The sequence below is a fragment of the Coregonus lavaretus genome (assembly GCF_964263955.1).
Source record: "Coregonus lavaretus genome assembly, chromosome: 3".
NCBI lineage: Eukaryota > Metazoa > Chordata > Actinopteri > Salmoniformes > Salmonidae > Coregonus > Coregonus lavaretus.
The window spans coordinates 68162385-68178406 of NC_139990.1; the positions used below are offsets into that span (position 1 = coordinate 68162385).

The 16022-nt window shown below is 43.8% G+C and overlaps 1 protein-coding gene across 1 annotated transcript in view; it reads left to right on the top strand.

Moving 5' to 3' along the window:
- LOC311113705 (nucleolar GTP-binding protein 2-like) overlaps positions 1–16022 on the top strand; it is a 33389-nt gene that overhangs the window by 12113 nt on the left and 5254 nt on the right. Inside the window, exons 7-11 of the mRNA XM_084157006.1 lie at positions 398–556; positions 5144–5257; positions 6329–6457; positions 14671–14775; positions 15564–15722. Coding sequence (XP_084013132.1) covers positions 398–556; positions 5144–5257; positions 6329–6457; positions 14671–14775; positions 15564–15722 — 666 coding nt within the window. The remainder of the gene's footprint in view (positions 1–397; positions 557–5143; positions 5258–6328; positions 6458–14670; positions 14776–15563; positions 15723–16022) is intronic.

Consider the following 16022-nt stretch of genomic DNA (forward strand, 5'->3'; position numbering starts at 1 on the left):
GGTGTGTGGGGGAAAAATGATCATTATGCATTTTATATTCCTTACTACATTCACAGGCCTTTAGATATGAGCAAATCAGCTATTTTCTGCAGTAGCCTTTTCTATTACACAGTAAAAAGTAGGGAGTTAAATTAAATGTGTTGTATTGAGTAGAGGTGTTTGTAAAATGGTATTGTGACAACCTCATTCTGAAAATAGGCACATTTTCATGCAGTTTACAGACTTTTTGCATGTTCCTGTGTGAAAAATGTGTCGCCTATTTGGGCCCTCGCCAGTTTGCATCCCTGAAGTATAGTGATTTTAGATTAGTTTAGATCAACTAAGAACACTTTCACTCCTGGTTAAGCCCATACCCTGACTCTGCCTTCCTCTCTCAATCTCCCTCCTTAACTCACAGGTGATAGACTCGTCCGACGTGATCATACAGGTGCTGGATGCCCGCGACCCCATGGGTACGCGCTCGCAGAGCATCGAGACCTACATGAGGAAGGAGAAGCCCTGGAAGCACCTGATCTTCGTACTCAATAAGTGCGACCTCATCCCCACCTGGGTCACGGTAAGAGACCCCTTTACGTTATCCTGAGACCAACGCACAGGTGTAGTGGGGTAATAATTATTGTATATGCGTATTACACTGAACAAAAATATAAATGCAACATGTAAAGTTTTGGTCCCATGTTTCATGAGCTGAAATAAAAGATCCCAGAAATTTTCCATACTCACAAAAAGCTTATTTCTCTCAAATTTTGTGCCCAAATTTGTTTACATCCCTGTTAATGAGCATTTCTCCTTTGCCAAGATAATCCATCCACCTGACAGGTGTGGCATATCAAGAAGCTGATTAAACGGCATGATCATTACACAGGTGCACCTTGTGCTGGGGACAATACAAGACCAGTAAATAACAAGAAGGCCTGCACACTGTTAAAGGCCACTCTTAAATGTGCAGCTTTGTTACACAACACAATGCCACAGATGTCTCAAGTTTTGAGCAATTGGCATGCTGACTGCAGAAATGTCCACCAGAGCTGTTGCCAGCGCAATGAATGTTCATTTCTCTACCATAAGCCGCCTCAACATTATTTTAGAGATTTTGGCTGTAAATCCAACCGGCCTCACAACCGCAGACCACGTGTAACCACGCCAGCCCAGGACCTCCACGTCTGTCTTTTTCACCTGCAGAATCGTCTAAGACACCCAGACAACTGATGAAACTGGGTTTGCACAACCAAAGATTTTCTGCACAAACTGTCAGAAACCGTCTCAGGGAAGCTCCTCTGCGTGCTCGTCATCCTCACCAGGGTCTTGACCTGACTGCTGTTTGGCGTCGTAACTGACTTCAGTGGGAAGTGCTCACCTTCAAAGGCCACTGGCACGCTGGAGAAGTGTGCTCTTCAGGGATGAATCCCGGTTTCAACTCTACCAGGCAGATGGCGTGTATGGCGTTGTGTGGGTGAGCGGTTTGCTGATGTCAACGTTGTGAACAGAGTGCCTCATGGTAGCGGTGGGGTTATGGTATGGGCATGCATAAGCTATGGACAGCGAACACAATTGCATTTTATTGATGGCAATTTGAATGCACAGAAATACCGTGATGAGATCCTGAGGCCCATTGTCGTGGCATTCATCCGGCGCCATCACCTCATGTTTCTGCATGATAATGCACGGCCCAATGTCGCAAGGATCTGTACACAATTCCTGGAAGCTGGAAATGTCCCATTTCTTCCATGGCCTGCACACTCACCAGACATGTCACCCATTTAGCATGTTTGGGATGCTCTGGATCGACGTGTATGACGGCGTGTTCCCGCCAATATCCAGCAACTTCGCACAGCCATTGAAGAGGAGTGGGACAACATTCCACAGGCCACAATCAACAGCCTGAACAACTCAATGCGAAGGAGATGTTGCGCTGCATGAGCCAAATGGTGGTCACACCAATACTGAATGGTTTTCTGATCCACGCCATTACTTTTTTTTAAGGTATCTGTGACCAACAGATGCATATCTCTATTCCCAGTCATGTGAAATCCATAGATTAGGGCCTAATGAATGTATTTCAATTGACTGATTTCCTTATATGAACTGTAACTCAGTAAAATATTTGAAATTGTTGCGTTTTATATTTTTGTAAAGTGTCTCTTGCGTCTCATAAGACAAAACAATTAGCTTATTAAAATGTATCTGACTCCAAAAGAGATGGCAATATGCAAGAGACTACAGTTGAGTTACAGTAATAGGCAATCAAGAAATGTCTGAGAATGGAATTCTAAATAGAAGTGTATTTAATTACTTTGTAAAATGAATGGATTCACATACAAGACATAACGATGAAGTTACGAGCATTACAAGGCATTATTCCAAGCATATCGATCTTAAGGTTAACTTTCAAGACAAAGAATGAACAAAGAGATGCCTTAATAGGCTGGAGACCTAGAAGCCTAGGAAATGAGAATTGATCATACAACCTTCCTCCATGGACTGGATACAGGATGAGAGAGATAACAATATACCTTGATTCCATTGATACCATCTGTAACCTAAAAACAACTACCATTGACCAATCAAACAATACCAGGTTTGCAGTAACCTGATCACCAAGGCCCAATCTCTACAGGGTGTCACAGCATTTAAAGGCTTGTGTGGGATATGAGACCATTGTAAGGAAGACAGAATCCCTTTGCATATAGTAATTCAGAGTTCATCCTGTACAGAAACAAGTTACCACAGATCATACATCCATATAGATAGCATCAGTTTTCCTCGCCATGCAGCTCCAGGTGACAGAGCACATAAATGATGGCCGAGCCCAGAGGTGAGACCAAGTCACTATTATTCGAGTCACAAGCAAGTCTCAAGTCACAAGGTTCGAGTCTCAAGTAGAGTCCCAAGTAGAACGGGTCGAGTCCAAGTCGTGCATTCTGAGCAAGTCAAGTAAAAAAATATCTATACATGCAATGACTTGTTTAACTACAAATCGAGACCTTGAGACATAAGGTTATATCTGACATTTTTGTCAAACATGAGTTAGTCACATATAATAGATCTTTTAGATGGTTTTTCATGTCTGTGAAGTTAGATTTTTGAAAAATAGAACTTTCTAGTTTATCTGCATAAACAAATTTGGCTCAATGAGGTTCTATCTGCAATCCAATCACAAGGCTGAACTAATAGACAGACCAATCAGAACACATGTCTTTGACAGTATGGTCTAGGCTAGTCAAACCAGCAATAATGGCAAGCAAGCAAAAAAGTCTGTCAGAAATCTTAAAGTAAATGTCACATTGTTGTTCAGTGATAACAGTAATTTGTCTGATCATAATACATTTCTAAATGTATTTGATGTGTCCTGACTATTTTGGTAAAATAGCACTATTATATAATTTTATGTTTTCAAATAGCTAAAGTCTTCTTAAAAACAGAACATATCTAATTCAGAAGTGCCAGAATGATATGGCTGAACCCAGATTGACATTTCAGAGCCGTAAGGTTTTATCTGCGATTGCACCCCCCCCCCCCCCCCCCCCCCCCCCTAAAAAATGAATTTCCAAATGTCTCAGGATTTTGATACTCTGTACTTTAGGTACCTTTTTAAGGTGAGGGCCTTAATGGGTTTTAAAAAATTATTCACTACAAGACAGTTCTGGGATGTGAAAACTGATGCTCAATATCTCAGAACTATGCTTCGTGCCGATAGGACTATAAGGTTCTTAGGTCACAATATTTTGTCTATTTATTGAGGAACCAGACAGCCCTTTATGTAATAAATAATTTAACAAATTCCAAATGCAAGCTTCATAACTCAATTATCAATTCCAAGGAATTTTGACATACCAAAGGACCAGCTATGCTACTAATTGTTGCTTGATGCCCCCACCCCCCCACACACGCACATGCGATGCATTTTCTAAACGAATACAGTAATTACAATAATTTGGTGTAATTCCGTAGGCCTATGTTAGTGACCAGATCGAATAAGGTAAATATATAAAATACAATTGGTAGGCTATATCCCCAAAACCACTGCCCTACTGTAGCTCACCAGACCTGTGTTGATTGACAATTTGCTGGTCCAATCAGAGGGCCGAGTGTGCGTTTCACTAGCCAACCAGTTTTTTTTGCAAGTGCGATGCTGTCTCTGGCTGCGTGGAGAGTAGTGACAAAACGTTACAAAACCTGCCCAGATAATTTCAAGTCATCAGTCTCAAGTCTAAGTTAAGTCTCAAGTTTGATTTTCTATCAAGTCGTGTCTCAAGTCATCAGATTTGTGGTTTGAGTCAGACTCGAGTCCACACCTCTGGCCAAGCCTACACATGTACCCTGTTCACGCTTTTGTGCCGGCCCAAACTGTACTGAGCTGTCTTTCTTTTCACATGGTCTATTTCAACACGGTTCCAACTATGGCGGATGCGAAACCAAGCCAGCTCAGTCCAGTTTAGTTTGGCTCAGTAGTGTGAAAAGCCCCAAAACTGTGAATGTGTGCTCGAAAGTCTAATACAGGATCAAAAGACTGGCATTGCCTTCTATGTCAATTGTTTTCTGCAGTGAGTTGATGTTCTCAGGAGTTATTTATGTGAGTAGTTATCCACAAATTGCTCTACTTTGACAAAGAATAGCCTGTGGCCTCAAATAACGTGTGTGTGTGGATTCAGGGGTCACCAAAACAGGAAGGATGGTGTGCGCGCCAACTGTTTTTATGATGTGCTGCAGGATTTTGCTCTAGTGCCAGTAGAATACGCTAGAGATGCACTGTTCAGCACACATTATGAATGAATGTCAGACTTAAATTGATATGACACATTGTTTGTGCCTGTGTTGTTAAATGGGCTTATTCTTCAGTGCTAATCTTGTGTAACCACCCCTCATTCCCGCTCATAAGTATATTATTTACTCCATCAGCATCAGAGAAGATGCTGCCCTACCCTAGCGTAATGAAACATTTCATGACATGTATTTTTCAATGGCCAACTGAATTGTGCATACTTGCGCGATATTTGATGGTTTGACATTCGCCTAGTTTGTAGGCTACGATCTACACACTTTCCTTTCTACTGACACACGTGCTGTGCAAACTAACTAACATTTCACATAGAGTCCATGTCTGTCTGACTTAGGTCTGTCTGTTTTGTTGTCTTCGAACCAGAGACGCTGGGTAGCCGTGCTCTCCACGGAGTACCCCACCCTGGCCTTCCATGCCAGCCTCACCAACTCGTTCGGCAAGGGCTCCCTCATTCAACTCCTCAGGCAGTTTGGCAAGGTAGGCACAGCATTCTCACGAGTCCCCGACTCCACACAGCCCAAACTAAACCCCTAAGGGGCAGAGGTTGGTACAAATTTTACATTTTAGTCATTTAGCAGACGCTCTTATCCAGAGCGACTACAGTTAGTGCATACATTATTTATTTTATTTTCATACTGGCCCCCCGTGGGAATCGAACCCACAACCCTGGCATTGCAAACGCCATGCTCTACCAACTGAGCTACATCCCTGCTGGCCATTCCCTCCCCTACCCTGGATGACGCTGGGCCAATTGTGCGCTGCCCCATGGGTCTCCCGGTCGCGGCCGGCTACGACAGAGCCTGGATTCGAACCAGGATCTCAAGTGGCACAGCTAGCACTGCGATGCAGTGCCTTAGACCACTTTTGGCCCACTTTTGTCCTGGCACCCTACTCTAACCACCCTTATGAGCTTACGGCTCCGCACAGGATCCTCACATCTGCTGCCGATCTATTTTTGGTACGCACTGGCCATAAAACAGGGCCTTGGATGCTCAGAGGAGAGCACAGGCTTAGTTAACAAAGTCGAAAGGAATCTCGCTGACACTTTCTCTGTTGGGTTTAAGATGACCGTGTTGAGTAGAAAACATACCAATGTTGCCATGATCGAGCTGGACATAAATAAATAAACGCTTTAAAGAGCCTTGCATGAGGTGTGTGTGAACTGAGGTTCTTTAGGCATTCGCCCCACTCCAAATAGGTTTAAGTTGTTGGCCTCGGCTCACAGACATGTTGGAGAGATAACGAAGCGAAGAAACGGTTTAAAGAAATCGCTGTTAGAATTTACCTTTCGGGACAAAGTGGAGAGACTAATATTTATACCTACCTCTTGGTTTTGACAGATTTTTGACCCATGGTGTAGACTTATCTGCTTCCAGTAGCTATTTTTCTCTGGTGAAAACAAGGTTTTTTAGATTACATGGTCACGTTTTATTAGTATTGGCCTCCGTCAAAGTGCGGTCTAGAGTTGTTGCTGTCCGGAATTGAAGACAGGCTAAGTATAGACTATTGTTCTGGAAACTGCTATTTTAACTTGTTTTGCCTCTTCAGCTCCACACAGACAAGAAGCAGATCAGCGTCGGGTTCATAGGCTACCCCAATGTGGGAAAGAGCTCTGTCATCAACACGCTACGCTCCAAGAAGGTCTGCAACGTGGCACCCCTCGCTGGTGAGACCAAGGTATGTTATCATTCCCCTCAAAAATACCTTCAAAATAAAAACACTTGAACATAAGCCCATATTGATACCTGGGTGTCATGATGAGCAATTTACATACGTCCATGTTATCTCAATAATGGACAATGCAGGGGGGACAATCTCACGCAATTCCCTTGATTGCTAAGAGAGAGCACAAAACGGGATGTTGCAGGCAGCACTGTTTATGTATTAATGTGCTACTCATACCCTAAGTAACTTCCCAACGATGCGTTGAAGTATATGTATTTAAACCCTCCGTCTCGACTATATATACACGTCTGAATACCTGGCAGAGACGTGGCCAAAAAGCAAGAAAAACAATAACCCTCATCCTTAATTTCCTCTCTCTGGATCTGTTTATCCTGTTTGGAACCAAATGGTAGATCTGGAGGTCTGGAAATCCCACTGAGGGAGATACTATCGGAGTTGGCCGTCTGTTGTCAGAGCTGTGAGCGCGCAAAAGCGATAAAAAATGTTCTTTGTGATATATCAGATCGGCACGTAACCAGCAAGAGTTTATCACCCAATGCGAGGTGGGTCTCTCCAGATGCTGCTAGTGTCTGTGGCCAAACACAAGGTTGCTCAGGTCTCTCGCTCTACGGTTGTTTGAACGGATGTGCAACGCGTTTGTGTTTGTGTGAAAAGGCTTGTCAAATGTTTCCTCCCGTCATCCAAATGGATATACGAGGTTTTCAGGCAGGGGGAAAGAAGCTATGTGATTCTCAGTACAGTAGCCAGCTCCTCTCAAAAGAATGGGGAATAGACCTTCTGACCAGGAGTTGGAACTGAAATTAGTTTCCAATCGTTTTGTCCATGATGTTTTTCGTTCCGTTCCGACCAGCAAAATAAAGTTCTGAACCGGTTTGAGAGAAAAAAATACTTTACAGTTTATATCATTCCTTTCTGTTCCTTTTAAACCTCTGAAATGAATTTTTTTTTATTGACCTCGATTAAATTACTTCACAAATGGATAGAGCCGCTTGCTATGGAGCGTGCAAGCTACGTACATGCGTTGGACAGAGAAGTGTAGTGTAGGGTGCGCGATGCCACTGACATTTTGTGGGTGAGGAGTGCTGGGCATCTTGTTCTTATGACGTGTTATCTGAATTAGGCCTACAGAATTATACCTATGGAGGAGTGGCTTATATGAAGAAACTTTTAATGTCTTTGAATTTCAGAGATTTGGCTTAACTAACGTTGGACCAGATCTAGCTAGCTAGCTAACAAGCTTGTGTGTGCGGAGTGGCACCATAATTAATATAAAAACACGTCTTACCTTTTTGTAGTTAATAAATTCAATGTGAAACGTGATAACTATAGTATCCTTAACTAGCGTTGATAAAAAATATCTAGTTCATTTCACTGATAATCATAAGAAACAAGATTCTATCCACTTCCTCATTCTTTCCCCGTTGTTGCATAGAGATTTATAGAGCTAATAACATTTTATTATGGCGTCTGTAAGCACACGGGCAGCGCCATTTGAGACCGATACAACATCGCAATCTCTAAATCTCTATACGACAACGGGTCAGAGAATGAGGAAGTGGATAGAATCTAGTTTTATATGATTATCATTGAAATAAACAAATGTATAAAATATTGATTACTATGTATAGCTTTGTAAGACTATAAATGACTAACCACCCAGTTTTGGTGTAGGTCTATTTCCCTGCTTTTGAGAAGAGCTGGCTACTGTACCGGGAGATTTCCAGCAATTGCACTAAGCTAACGATATGCTAACTTCAATAATCTCCAAACTGCACGCAGAGACAAAAATGGTTTGTCTGACTCTGGGTAAGTAGATAAACGACTAAATCAGACCTAAATTAGATCCTGACGGGCCGCCCCCAGGTGGTGAGGGTAGGCAACAACACATCCGCCTCGCTGACCCTCAACATGGGGGCCCCTCGGGGTGCGTGCTTAGTCCCCCCCTGTACTCCGTTCACCCACGACTGTGTGGCCACGCACGACTCCAACACATTAAGTTTGCCGACGACATGACGGTGGTAGGCCTGATTAGGGCTGTTACGGTGACCGTATTACCGCCACACCAGCGGTCACAAGTCATGAAGGCAGTCAAATTCTACGTGACCAGTTAGTCACGGTAATTAGTCTTCTCCAAGCTCTGATGCCGCTGATGATCCTTAGTAGCCTACCAAACTTGCTAACTGCCTGGTACTCAGCACTCTATTGTCCCTCTAATCACTCTAACATCAATGCAAATGTGATCAAAAATCTAATCAAACACTTCATGAGAGCCCAAGAGCTCATGTTGCGCAACATTTCTATAGGCTATGCAATTGCGTGAGAAAACAGAGTGATGGCTTCTATTAAAAAGAGGAGGATCCCCATCAGCTTTCTATAGGCTAGCCCTACTATATTTATATCTCACCTTTCCTAATATTAAGTGCATTGCTTGTCTTTGCAACAGGAGTATAGCCTACCTGGCTGGCATGAAAATGAACCACGGGAAAAGCGTCCTCCACTTGCTATTTAAGTATAGACACCTTTTTCGAAGCAGGTGCATGAAAATGGTCTGTTCTAAATCAAAACAAATGTCACATTTTATTTAGTGTATGTAAAGACCAGATTAAATCAAGAATAGTCTGATGGGTGACAATTAGCCTATCACTATATACACTGCTCAAAGAAATAAAGGGAACACTTAAACAACACAATGTAACTCCAAGTCAATCACACTTCTGTGAAATCAAACTGTCCACTTAGGAAGCAACACTGATTGACAATAAATTTCACATGCTGTTGTGCAAATGGAATATACAAAAGGTGGAAATTATAGGCAATTAGCAAGACACCCCCAATAAAGAAGTGGTTCTGCAGATGGTGACCACAGACCACTTCTCAGTTCCTATGCTTCCTGGCTGATGTTTTGGTCTCTTTTGAATGCTGGCGGTGCTTTCACTCTAGTGGTAGCATGAGACGGAGTTTACAACCCACACAAGTGGCTCAGGTAGTGCAGCTCATCCAGGATGGCACATCAATGCGAGCTGTGGCAAGAAGGTTTGCTGTGTCTGTCAGCGTAGTGTCCAGAGCATGGAGGCGCTACCAGGAGACAGGCCAGTACATCAGGAGACGTGGAGGAGGCCGTAGGAGGGCAACAACCCAGCAGCAGGACCGCTACCTCCGCCTTTGTGCAAGGAGGAGCAGGAGGAGCACTGCCAGAGCCCTGCAAAATGACCTCCAGCAGGCCACATGTGCATGTGTCTGCTCAAACGGTCAGAAACAGACTCCATGAGGGTGGTATGAGGGCCCGACGTCCACAGGTGGGGGTTGTGCTTACAGCCCAACACCGTGCAGGACGTTTTGGCATTTGCCAGAGAACACCAAGATTGGCAAATTCGCCACTGGCGCCCTGTGCTCTTCACAGATGAAAGCAGGTTCACACTGAGCACATGTGACAGACGTGACAGAGTCTGGAGACGTCGTGGAGAACGTTCTGCTGCCTGCAACATCCTCCAGCATGACCAGTTTGGCGGTGGGTCAGTCATGGTGTGGGGTGGCATTTCTTTGGGGGGCCGCACAGCCCTCCATGTGCTCGCCAGAGGTAGCCTGACTGCCATTAGGTACCGAGATGAGATCCTCAGACCCCTTGTGAGACCATATGCTGGTGCGGTTGGCCCTGGGTTCCTCCTAATGCAAGACAATGCTAGACCTCATGTGGCTGGAGTGTGTCAGCAGTTCCTGCAAGAGGAAGGCATTGATGCTATGGACTGGCCCGCCCGTTCCCCAGACCTGAATCCAATTGAGCACATCTGGGACATCGTGTCTCGCTCCATCCACCAACGCCACGTTGCACCACAGACTGTCCAGGAGTTGGCGGATGCTTTAGTCCAGGTCTGGGAGGAGATCCCTCAGGAGACCATCCGCCACCTCATCAGGAGCATGCCCAGGCGTTGTAGGGAGGTCATACAGGCACGTGGAGGCCACACACACAACTGAGTCTCATTTTGACTTGTTTTAAGGACATTACATCAAAGTTGGATCAGCCTGTAGTGTGGTTTTCCACTTTAATTTTGAGGGTGACTCCAAATCCAGACCTCCATGGGTTGATAAATTTGATTTCCATTGATAATTTTTGTGTGATTTTGTTGTCAGCACATTCAACTATGTAAAGAAACAAGTATTTAATAAGATGATTTCATTCATTCAGATCTAGGATGTGTTGTTTAAGTGTTCCCTTTATTTTTTTGAGCAGTGTATATTATCACTTGTGAATGATGGTCCTCTGTAGCTCAGTTGGTAGAGCACGGCGCTTGTAACGCCAAGGTAGTGGGTTCGATCCCCGGGACCACCCATACACAAAAAAATGTATGCACGCATGACTGTAAGTCGCTTTGGATAAAAGCGTCTGCTAAATGGCATATTATTATTATATGCCCAGCGTAAGGCAAGAAACAATGCATACCTATTTTTTGTGACTTTTTTAAATCATAGTCCCACACCTCATGTAGGCCTACAGTGGGGGGGAAAAAGTATTTAGTCAGCCACCAATTGTGCAAGTTCTCCCACTTAAAAAGATGAGAGGCCTGTAATTTTCATCATAGGTACACATCAACTATGACAGACAAAATGAGAATTTCTTTTCCAGAAAATCACATTGTAGGATTTTTTAATGAATTTATTTGCAAATTATGGTGGAAAATAAGTATTTGGTCAATAACAAAAGTTTCTCAATACTTTGTTATATACCCTTTGTTGGCAATGACACAGGTCAAACGTTTTCTGTAAGTCTTCACAAGGTTTTCACACACTGTTGCTGGTATTTTGGCCCATTCCTCCATGCAGATCTCCTCTAGAGCAGTGATGTTTTGGGGCTGTCGCTGGGCAACACGGACTTTCAACTCCCTCCAAAGATTTTCTATGGGGTTGAGATCTGGAGACTGGCTAGGCCACTCCAGGACCTTGAAATGCTTCTTACGAAGCCACTCCTTCGTTGCCCGGGCGTTGTGTTTGGGATCATTGTCATGCTGAAAGACCCAGCCACGTTTCATCTTCAATGCCCTTGCTGATGGAAGGAGGTTTTCACTCAAAATCTCACGATACATGGCCCCATTCATTATTTCCTTTACACGGATCAGTCGTCCTGGTCCCTTTGCAGAAAAACAGCCCCAAAGCATGATGTTTCCACCCCCATGCTTCACAGTAGGTATGGTGTTCTTTGGATGCAACTCAGCATTCTTTGTCCTCCAAACACGACGAGTTGAGTTTTTACCAAAAAGTTATATTTTTGTTTCATCTGACCATATGACATTCTCCCAATCCTCTTCTGGATCATCCAAATGCACTCTAGCAAACTTCAGACGGGCCTGGACATGTACTGGCTTAAGCAGGGGGACACGTCTGGCACTGCAGGATTTGAGTCCCTGGCGGCGTAGTGTGTTACTGATGGTAGGCTTTGTTACTTTGGTCCCAGCTCTCTGCAGGTCATTCACTAGGTCCCCCCGTGTGGTTCTGGGATTTTTGCTCACCGTTCTTGTGATCATTTTGACCCCACGGGGTGAGATCTTGCGTGGAGCCCCAGATCGAGGGAGATTATCAGTGGTCTTGTATGTCTTCCATTTCCTAATAATTGCTCCCACAGTTGATTTCTTCAAACCAAGCTGCTTACCTATTGCAGATTCAGTCTTCCCAGCCTGGTGCAGGTCTACAATTTTGTTTCTGGTGTCCTTTGACAGCTCTTTGGTCTTGGTCATAGTGGAGTTTGGAGTGTGACTGTTTGAGGTTGTGGACAGGTGTCTTTTATACTGATAACAAGTTCAAACAGGTGCCATTAATACAGGTAACGAGTGGAGGACAGAGGAGCCTCTTAAAGAAGAAGTTACAGGTCTGTGAGAGCCAGAAATCTTGCTTGTTTGTAGGTGACCAAATACTTATTTTCCACCATAATTTGCAAATAAATTCATAAAAAATCCTACAATGTGATTTTCTGGATTTTTTTCCCTCAATTTGTCTGTCATAGTTGACGTGTACCTATGATGAAAATTACAGGCCTCTCTCATCTTTTTAAGTGGGAGAACTTGCACAATTGGTGGCTGACTAAATAAATTTTTTCCCCACTGTATTTGCTTGACAATCACCGGCTGACAATTTTGTGACTGCCACAGCCCTAGGCCTGATCACCGACGACGATGAGACAGCCTAGGAAGGAGTGTGGTGCCAGGACAATAACTTTTCCCTCCAACGTGTGCATGACAAAGGAGCTGATTGTGGACTACAGGAAAATAAGGGCTGAGCACACCCCCATTCACATCGACGGGGCAGTAGTGGAGCGGGTCGAGAGCTTAAAGTTACTTGGTATCCACATCACTAAGGACCTATCATGGTCCAAACACACCAACACAGTCGTGAAGAGGGCATGACTACGCCTATTCCCCCTCAGGAGGCTGAAAATATTTGGCATGGGACCTCAGATCCTCAAAAAGTTCTACAGCTGCACTGTCGAGAGCATTCTGACTGGTTGCATCACCGCTTGGTATGGCAACTGCTCGGCATCCGAATGCAAGGCGCTACAAAGGGTAGTGCGTACGGCCAAGTACACCACTGGGCCAAGCTCCCTGCCATCCAGGACCTCTATACCAGGCAGCCCTAAACATTATCGGACTCCAGCTACCGCACGGCAAGTGGTACCGGAGCGCCAAGTCTGGGATCAAAAGGCTCCTTAACAGCTTCTACCCCCAAGCCATAAGACTGCTGAACAGTTATTCAAATGCCTACCCAGACTATTTTGCATTGACCCCTTATTTTATTTATATGCACTTGAGTCTCTTGCACAGGCTTGATGTACTCTCACTTGACTCTAACCACACACACACTACACTGACACACACTACACTGACACTCCAACACACACATGCATATTGATGCCACACACACGCGCGCATACATTCACATTCCTTCACACATGCTGCTGCTACCCTCTATCTATGCATAGTCACTTTACCCCTTACTACATGTACATATTACCTTGACTAACCCGTACCCCTGCACATTGACTTGGTACTGGTACCCCTTGCATATAGCCTCATTATTGGGATTTTATTATGTTACTATACTGAACAAAAATATAAACGCAACATGTAAAATGTTGGTCCCATGTTTCATAAGCTGAAATAAAAGATCCCAGAAATGTTCCATACGCACAAAGCTTATTTCTCTCATTTTGAGCACAAATTTGTTTACATCCCTGTTAGTGAGCATTTCTCCTTTGCCAAGATAATCCATCCACCTGACAGGTGTGGCATATCAAGAAGCTGATTAAACATCATGATCATTACACAGGTGCAGCTTGTGCTGGGGACAATAAAAGGCCACTCTAAAATGTGCAGTTCTGTCACACAACACCACAGATGTCAAGTTTTGAGGGAGTGTGCAATTGGCATGCTGACTGCAGGAATGTCCAAGAGAGCTGTTGCCAGAAAATGGAATGTTAATTTCTCTACCATAAGCCACCTCCAACATCGTTTTATAGTTTGGCAGTACGTCCAACCGGCTTCACAACCGCAGACCACGCGTAACCACGCCATCCCAGGATCTCCACAGCCGGCTTGTTCACCTGCGGGATCGTCTGAGGGGGTGCTGAGGAGTATTTCTGTCTGTAATAAAGCCCTTTTGTGGGGAAAAAGTCATTCTGATTGGCAGGGCCTGGCTCCCAAGTGGTTGGGCCTATGCCCACCCAAGGCTGCACCCTTTCCCAGTCATGTGAAATCCATAAATTAGGGCGTAATTTATTTATTTCGATTGACTGATTTCCTTATGAATTGTAACTCAGTAAAATCTTTGAAATTGTTGCATGTTGGGTTTTATATTTTTTCTTTAGTTTATTTAGCACGTTTCTAACTTTTTTAGTTGTTGGTTAAGGGCTCGTATGTGACATACAATTAGATTTGAGTTCGTCTGACTCTGGGTAAATAGATAAATGACATCTCAAACTAGCAGTATCCCTTTAAAACTACGTGTTGTACATCATTTTAGTGTTAATGGGGTGCGCTCTGAATGGCCTGTCCTCTTTTAAGATAATCTGTTTTGTTTATATTGATGCAGTAGGGTCTTCATTTCTGCTACATTATGAAATGTTATTGTCCCAAACCGGTGAATTCTTGTGAATAAGCTCTGAGTATAAAATCATTAGACCCTGTGACTTAGCTGATGTTGGTCCCGGTCTCTTCTTCCAGGTGTGGCAGTACATCACCCTGATGCGACGCATCTTCCTCATCGACTGCCCCGGCGTTGTTTACCCCTCTGAAGACAGCGAGAGCGACATCGTGTTGAAAGGAGTGGTACGTTATTATTTTTTCCCATCAATAATATAAATGGTTGTTTTGTTTGTAGTAAACCATTATTAATTTTTTTGGAGCAGTCAGTGTTATCCATTGAGCTCAAAGTATTGGGACAGTGGAAAATCGTTTTGGCTCTGTACTCCAGCACTTGAAATGGTTAAAGTGCAGACGGTCAGCTTTAATTTGAGGGTATTTTCATCCATGTTGGGTGAACTGTTTGGAAATTACTTTTTGTACATGGTCCCCCCATTTTAGGTGACCAAAAATATTGGGACAGATTCACTTGTGTATTAAAAGTAGTCAAAAGTTTAGTATTTGGTCCCATATTCATAGCATGCAATGATTTCATCAAGCTTGTGACTACAAACTTGTTGGATGCATTTGCTGTTTGTTTTAGTTGCGTTTCAGATTATTTTGTGCCCAATAGAAATGAATGGTAAATAATGTATTGTATCATTTTGGAGTCACTTTCATGGTGAATAGAATGTTTCTAAACACTTGTACATTAATGTGGACGCTACCATGATTACAGATAGTCCAGAATGAATAGTGAATAATGATGGGTGAGAAAGTTAGATGCACAAATATCATACCCCCCTCCCAAAATGCTACCCTCCCATGTCATTGTAATGATGAGAGGTTAGCATATCTTGGTGGTATGATATTTGTGTGTCTAACTTTCTCACTCATTATTTTTTATACTTCCATGTCTAAAGCTGTACCATTTCTAACCTAACAATTGTATGCCTCACTGCTGTTTCCATGACGTGTCCTGTCCTGTTTCTCAGGTGCAAGTGGAGAAGATCCGTAACCCGGAGGAGCACATTCCGGCGGTGCTAGAGCGGGCCAAACCAGAGTACATCCAGAAGACGTACCGCATCCCAACCTGGAGCTCCCCAGAGGACTTCCTGGAGAAACTGGCAATGCGCATGGGCAAACTCCTCAAGGTCAGGGCCTGGGTCATATTAATTAGTGCACACTGTAGCAATTTCTTTACGGAAAACAAAGTGTTTGATATTGGACAAGCTCAGATAGTCCCTCACTGTTTTCAGTCAGTTTTCTCTCGTTTGGTACTTAATTAACATAACCCTGGAGTGTATCAATGGGGGCTGAAGTCACAGTCCAGGGTCATTGTCTGTAGCCTGTTGGTCGCCCCAGATCTGTTTGTGCTTCATAGCCAACTCCTATGGTTGTTGTTAGGCATTCTAATGGCCATAGGGATTGGCAAGACGGCACAGATCTGAGAC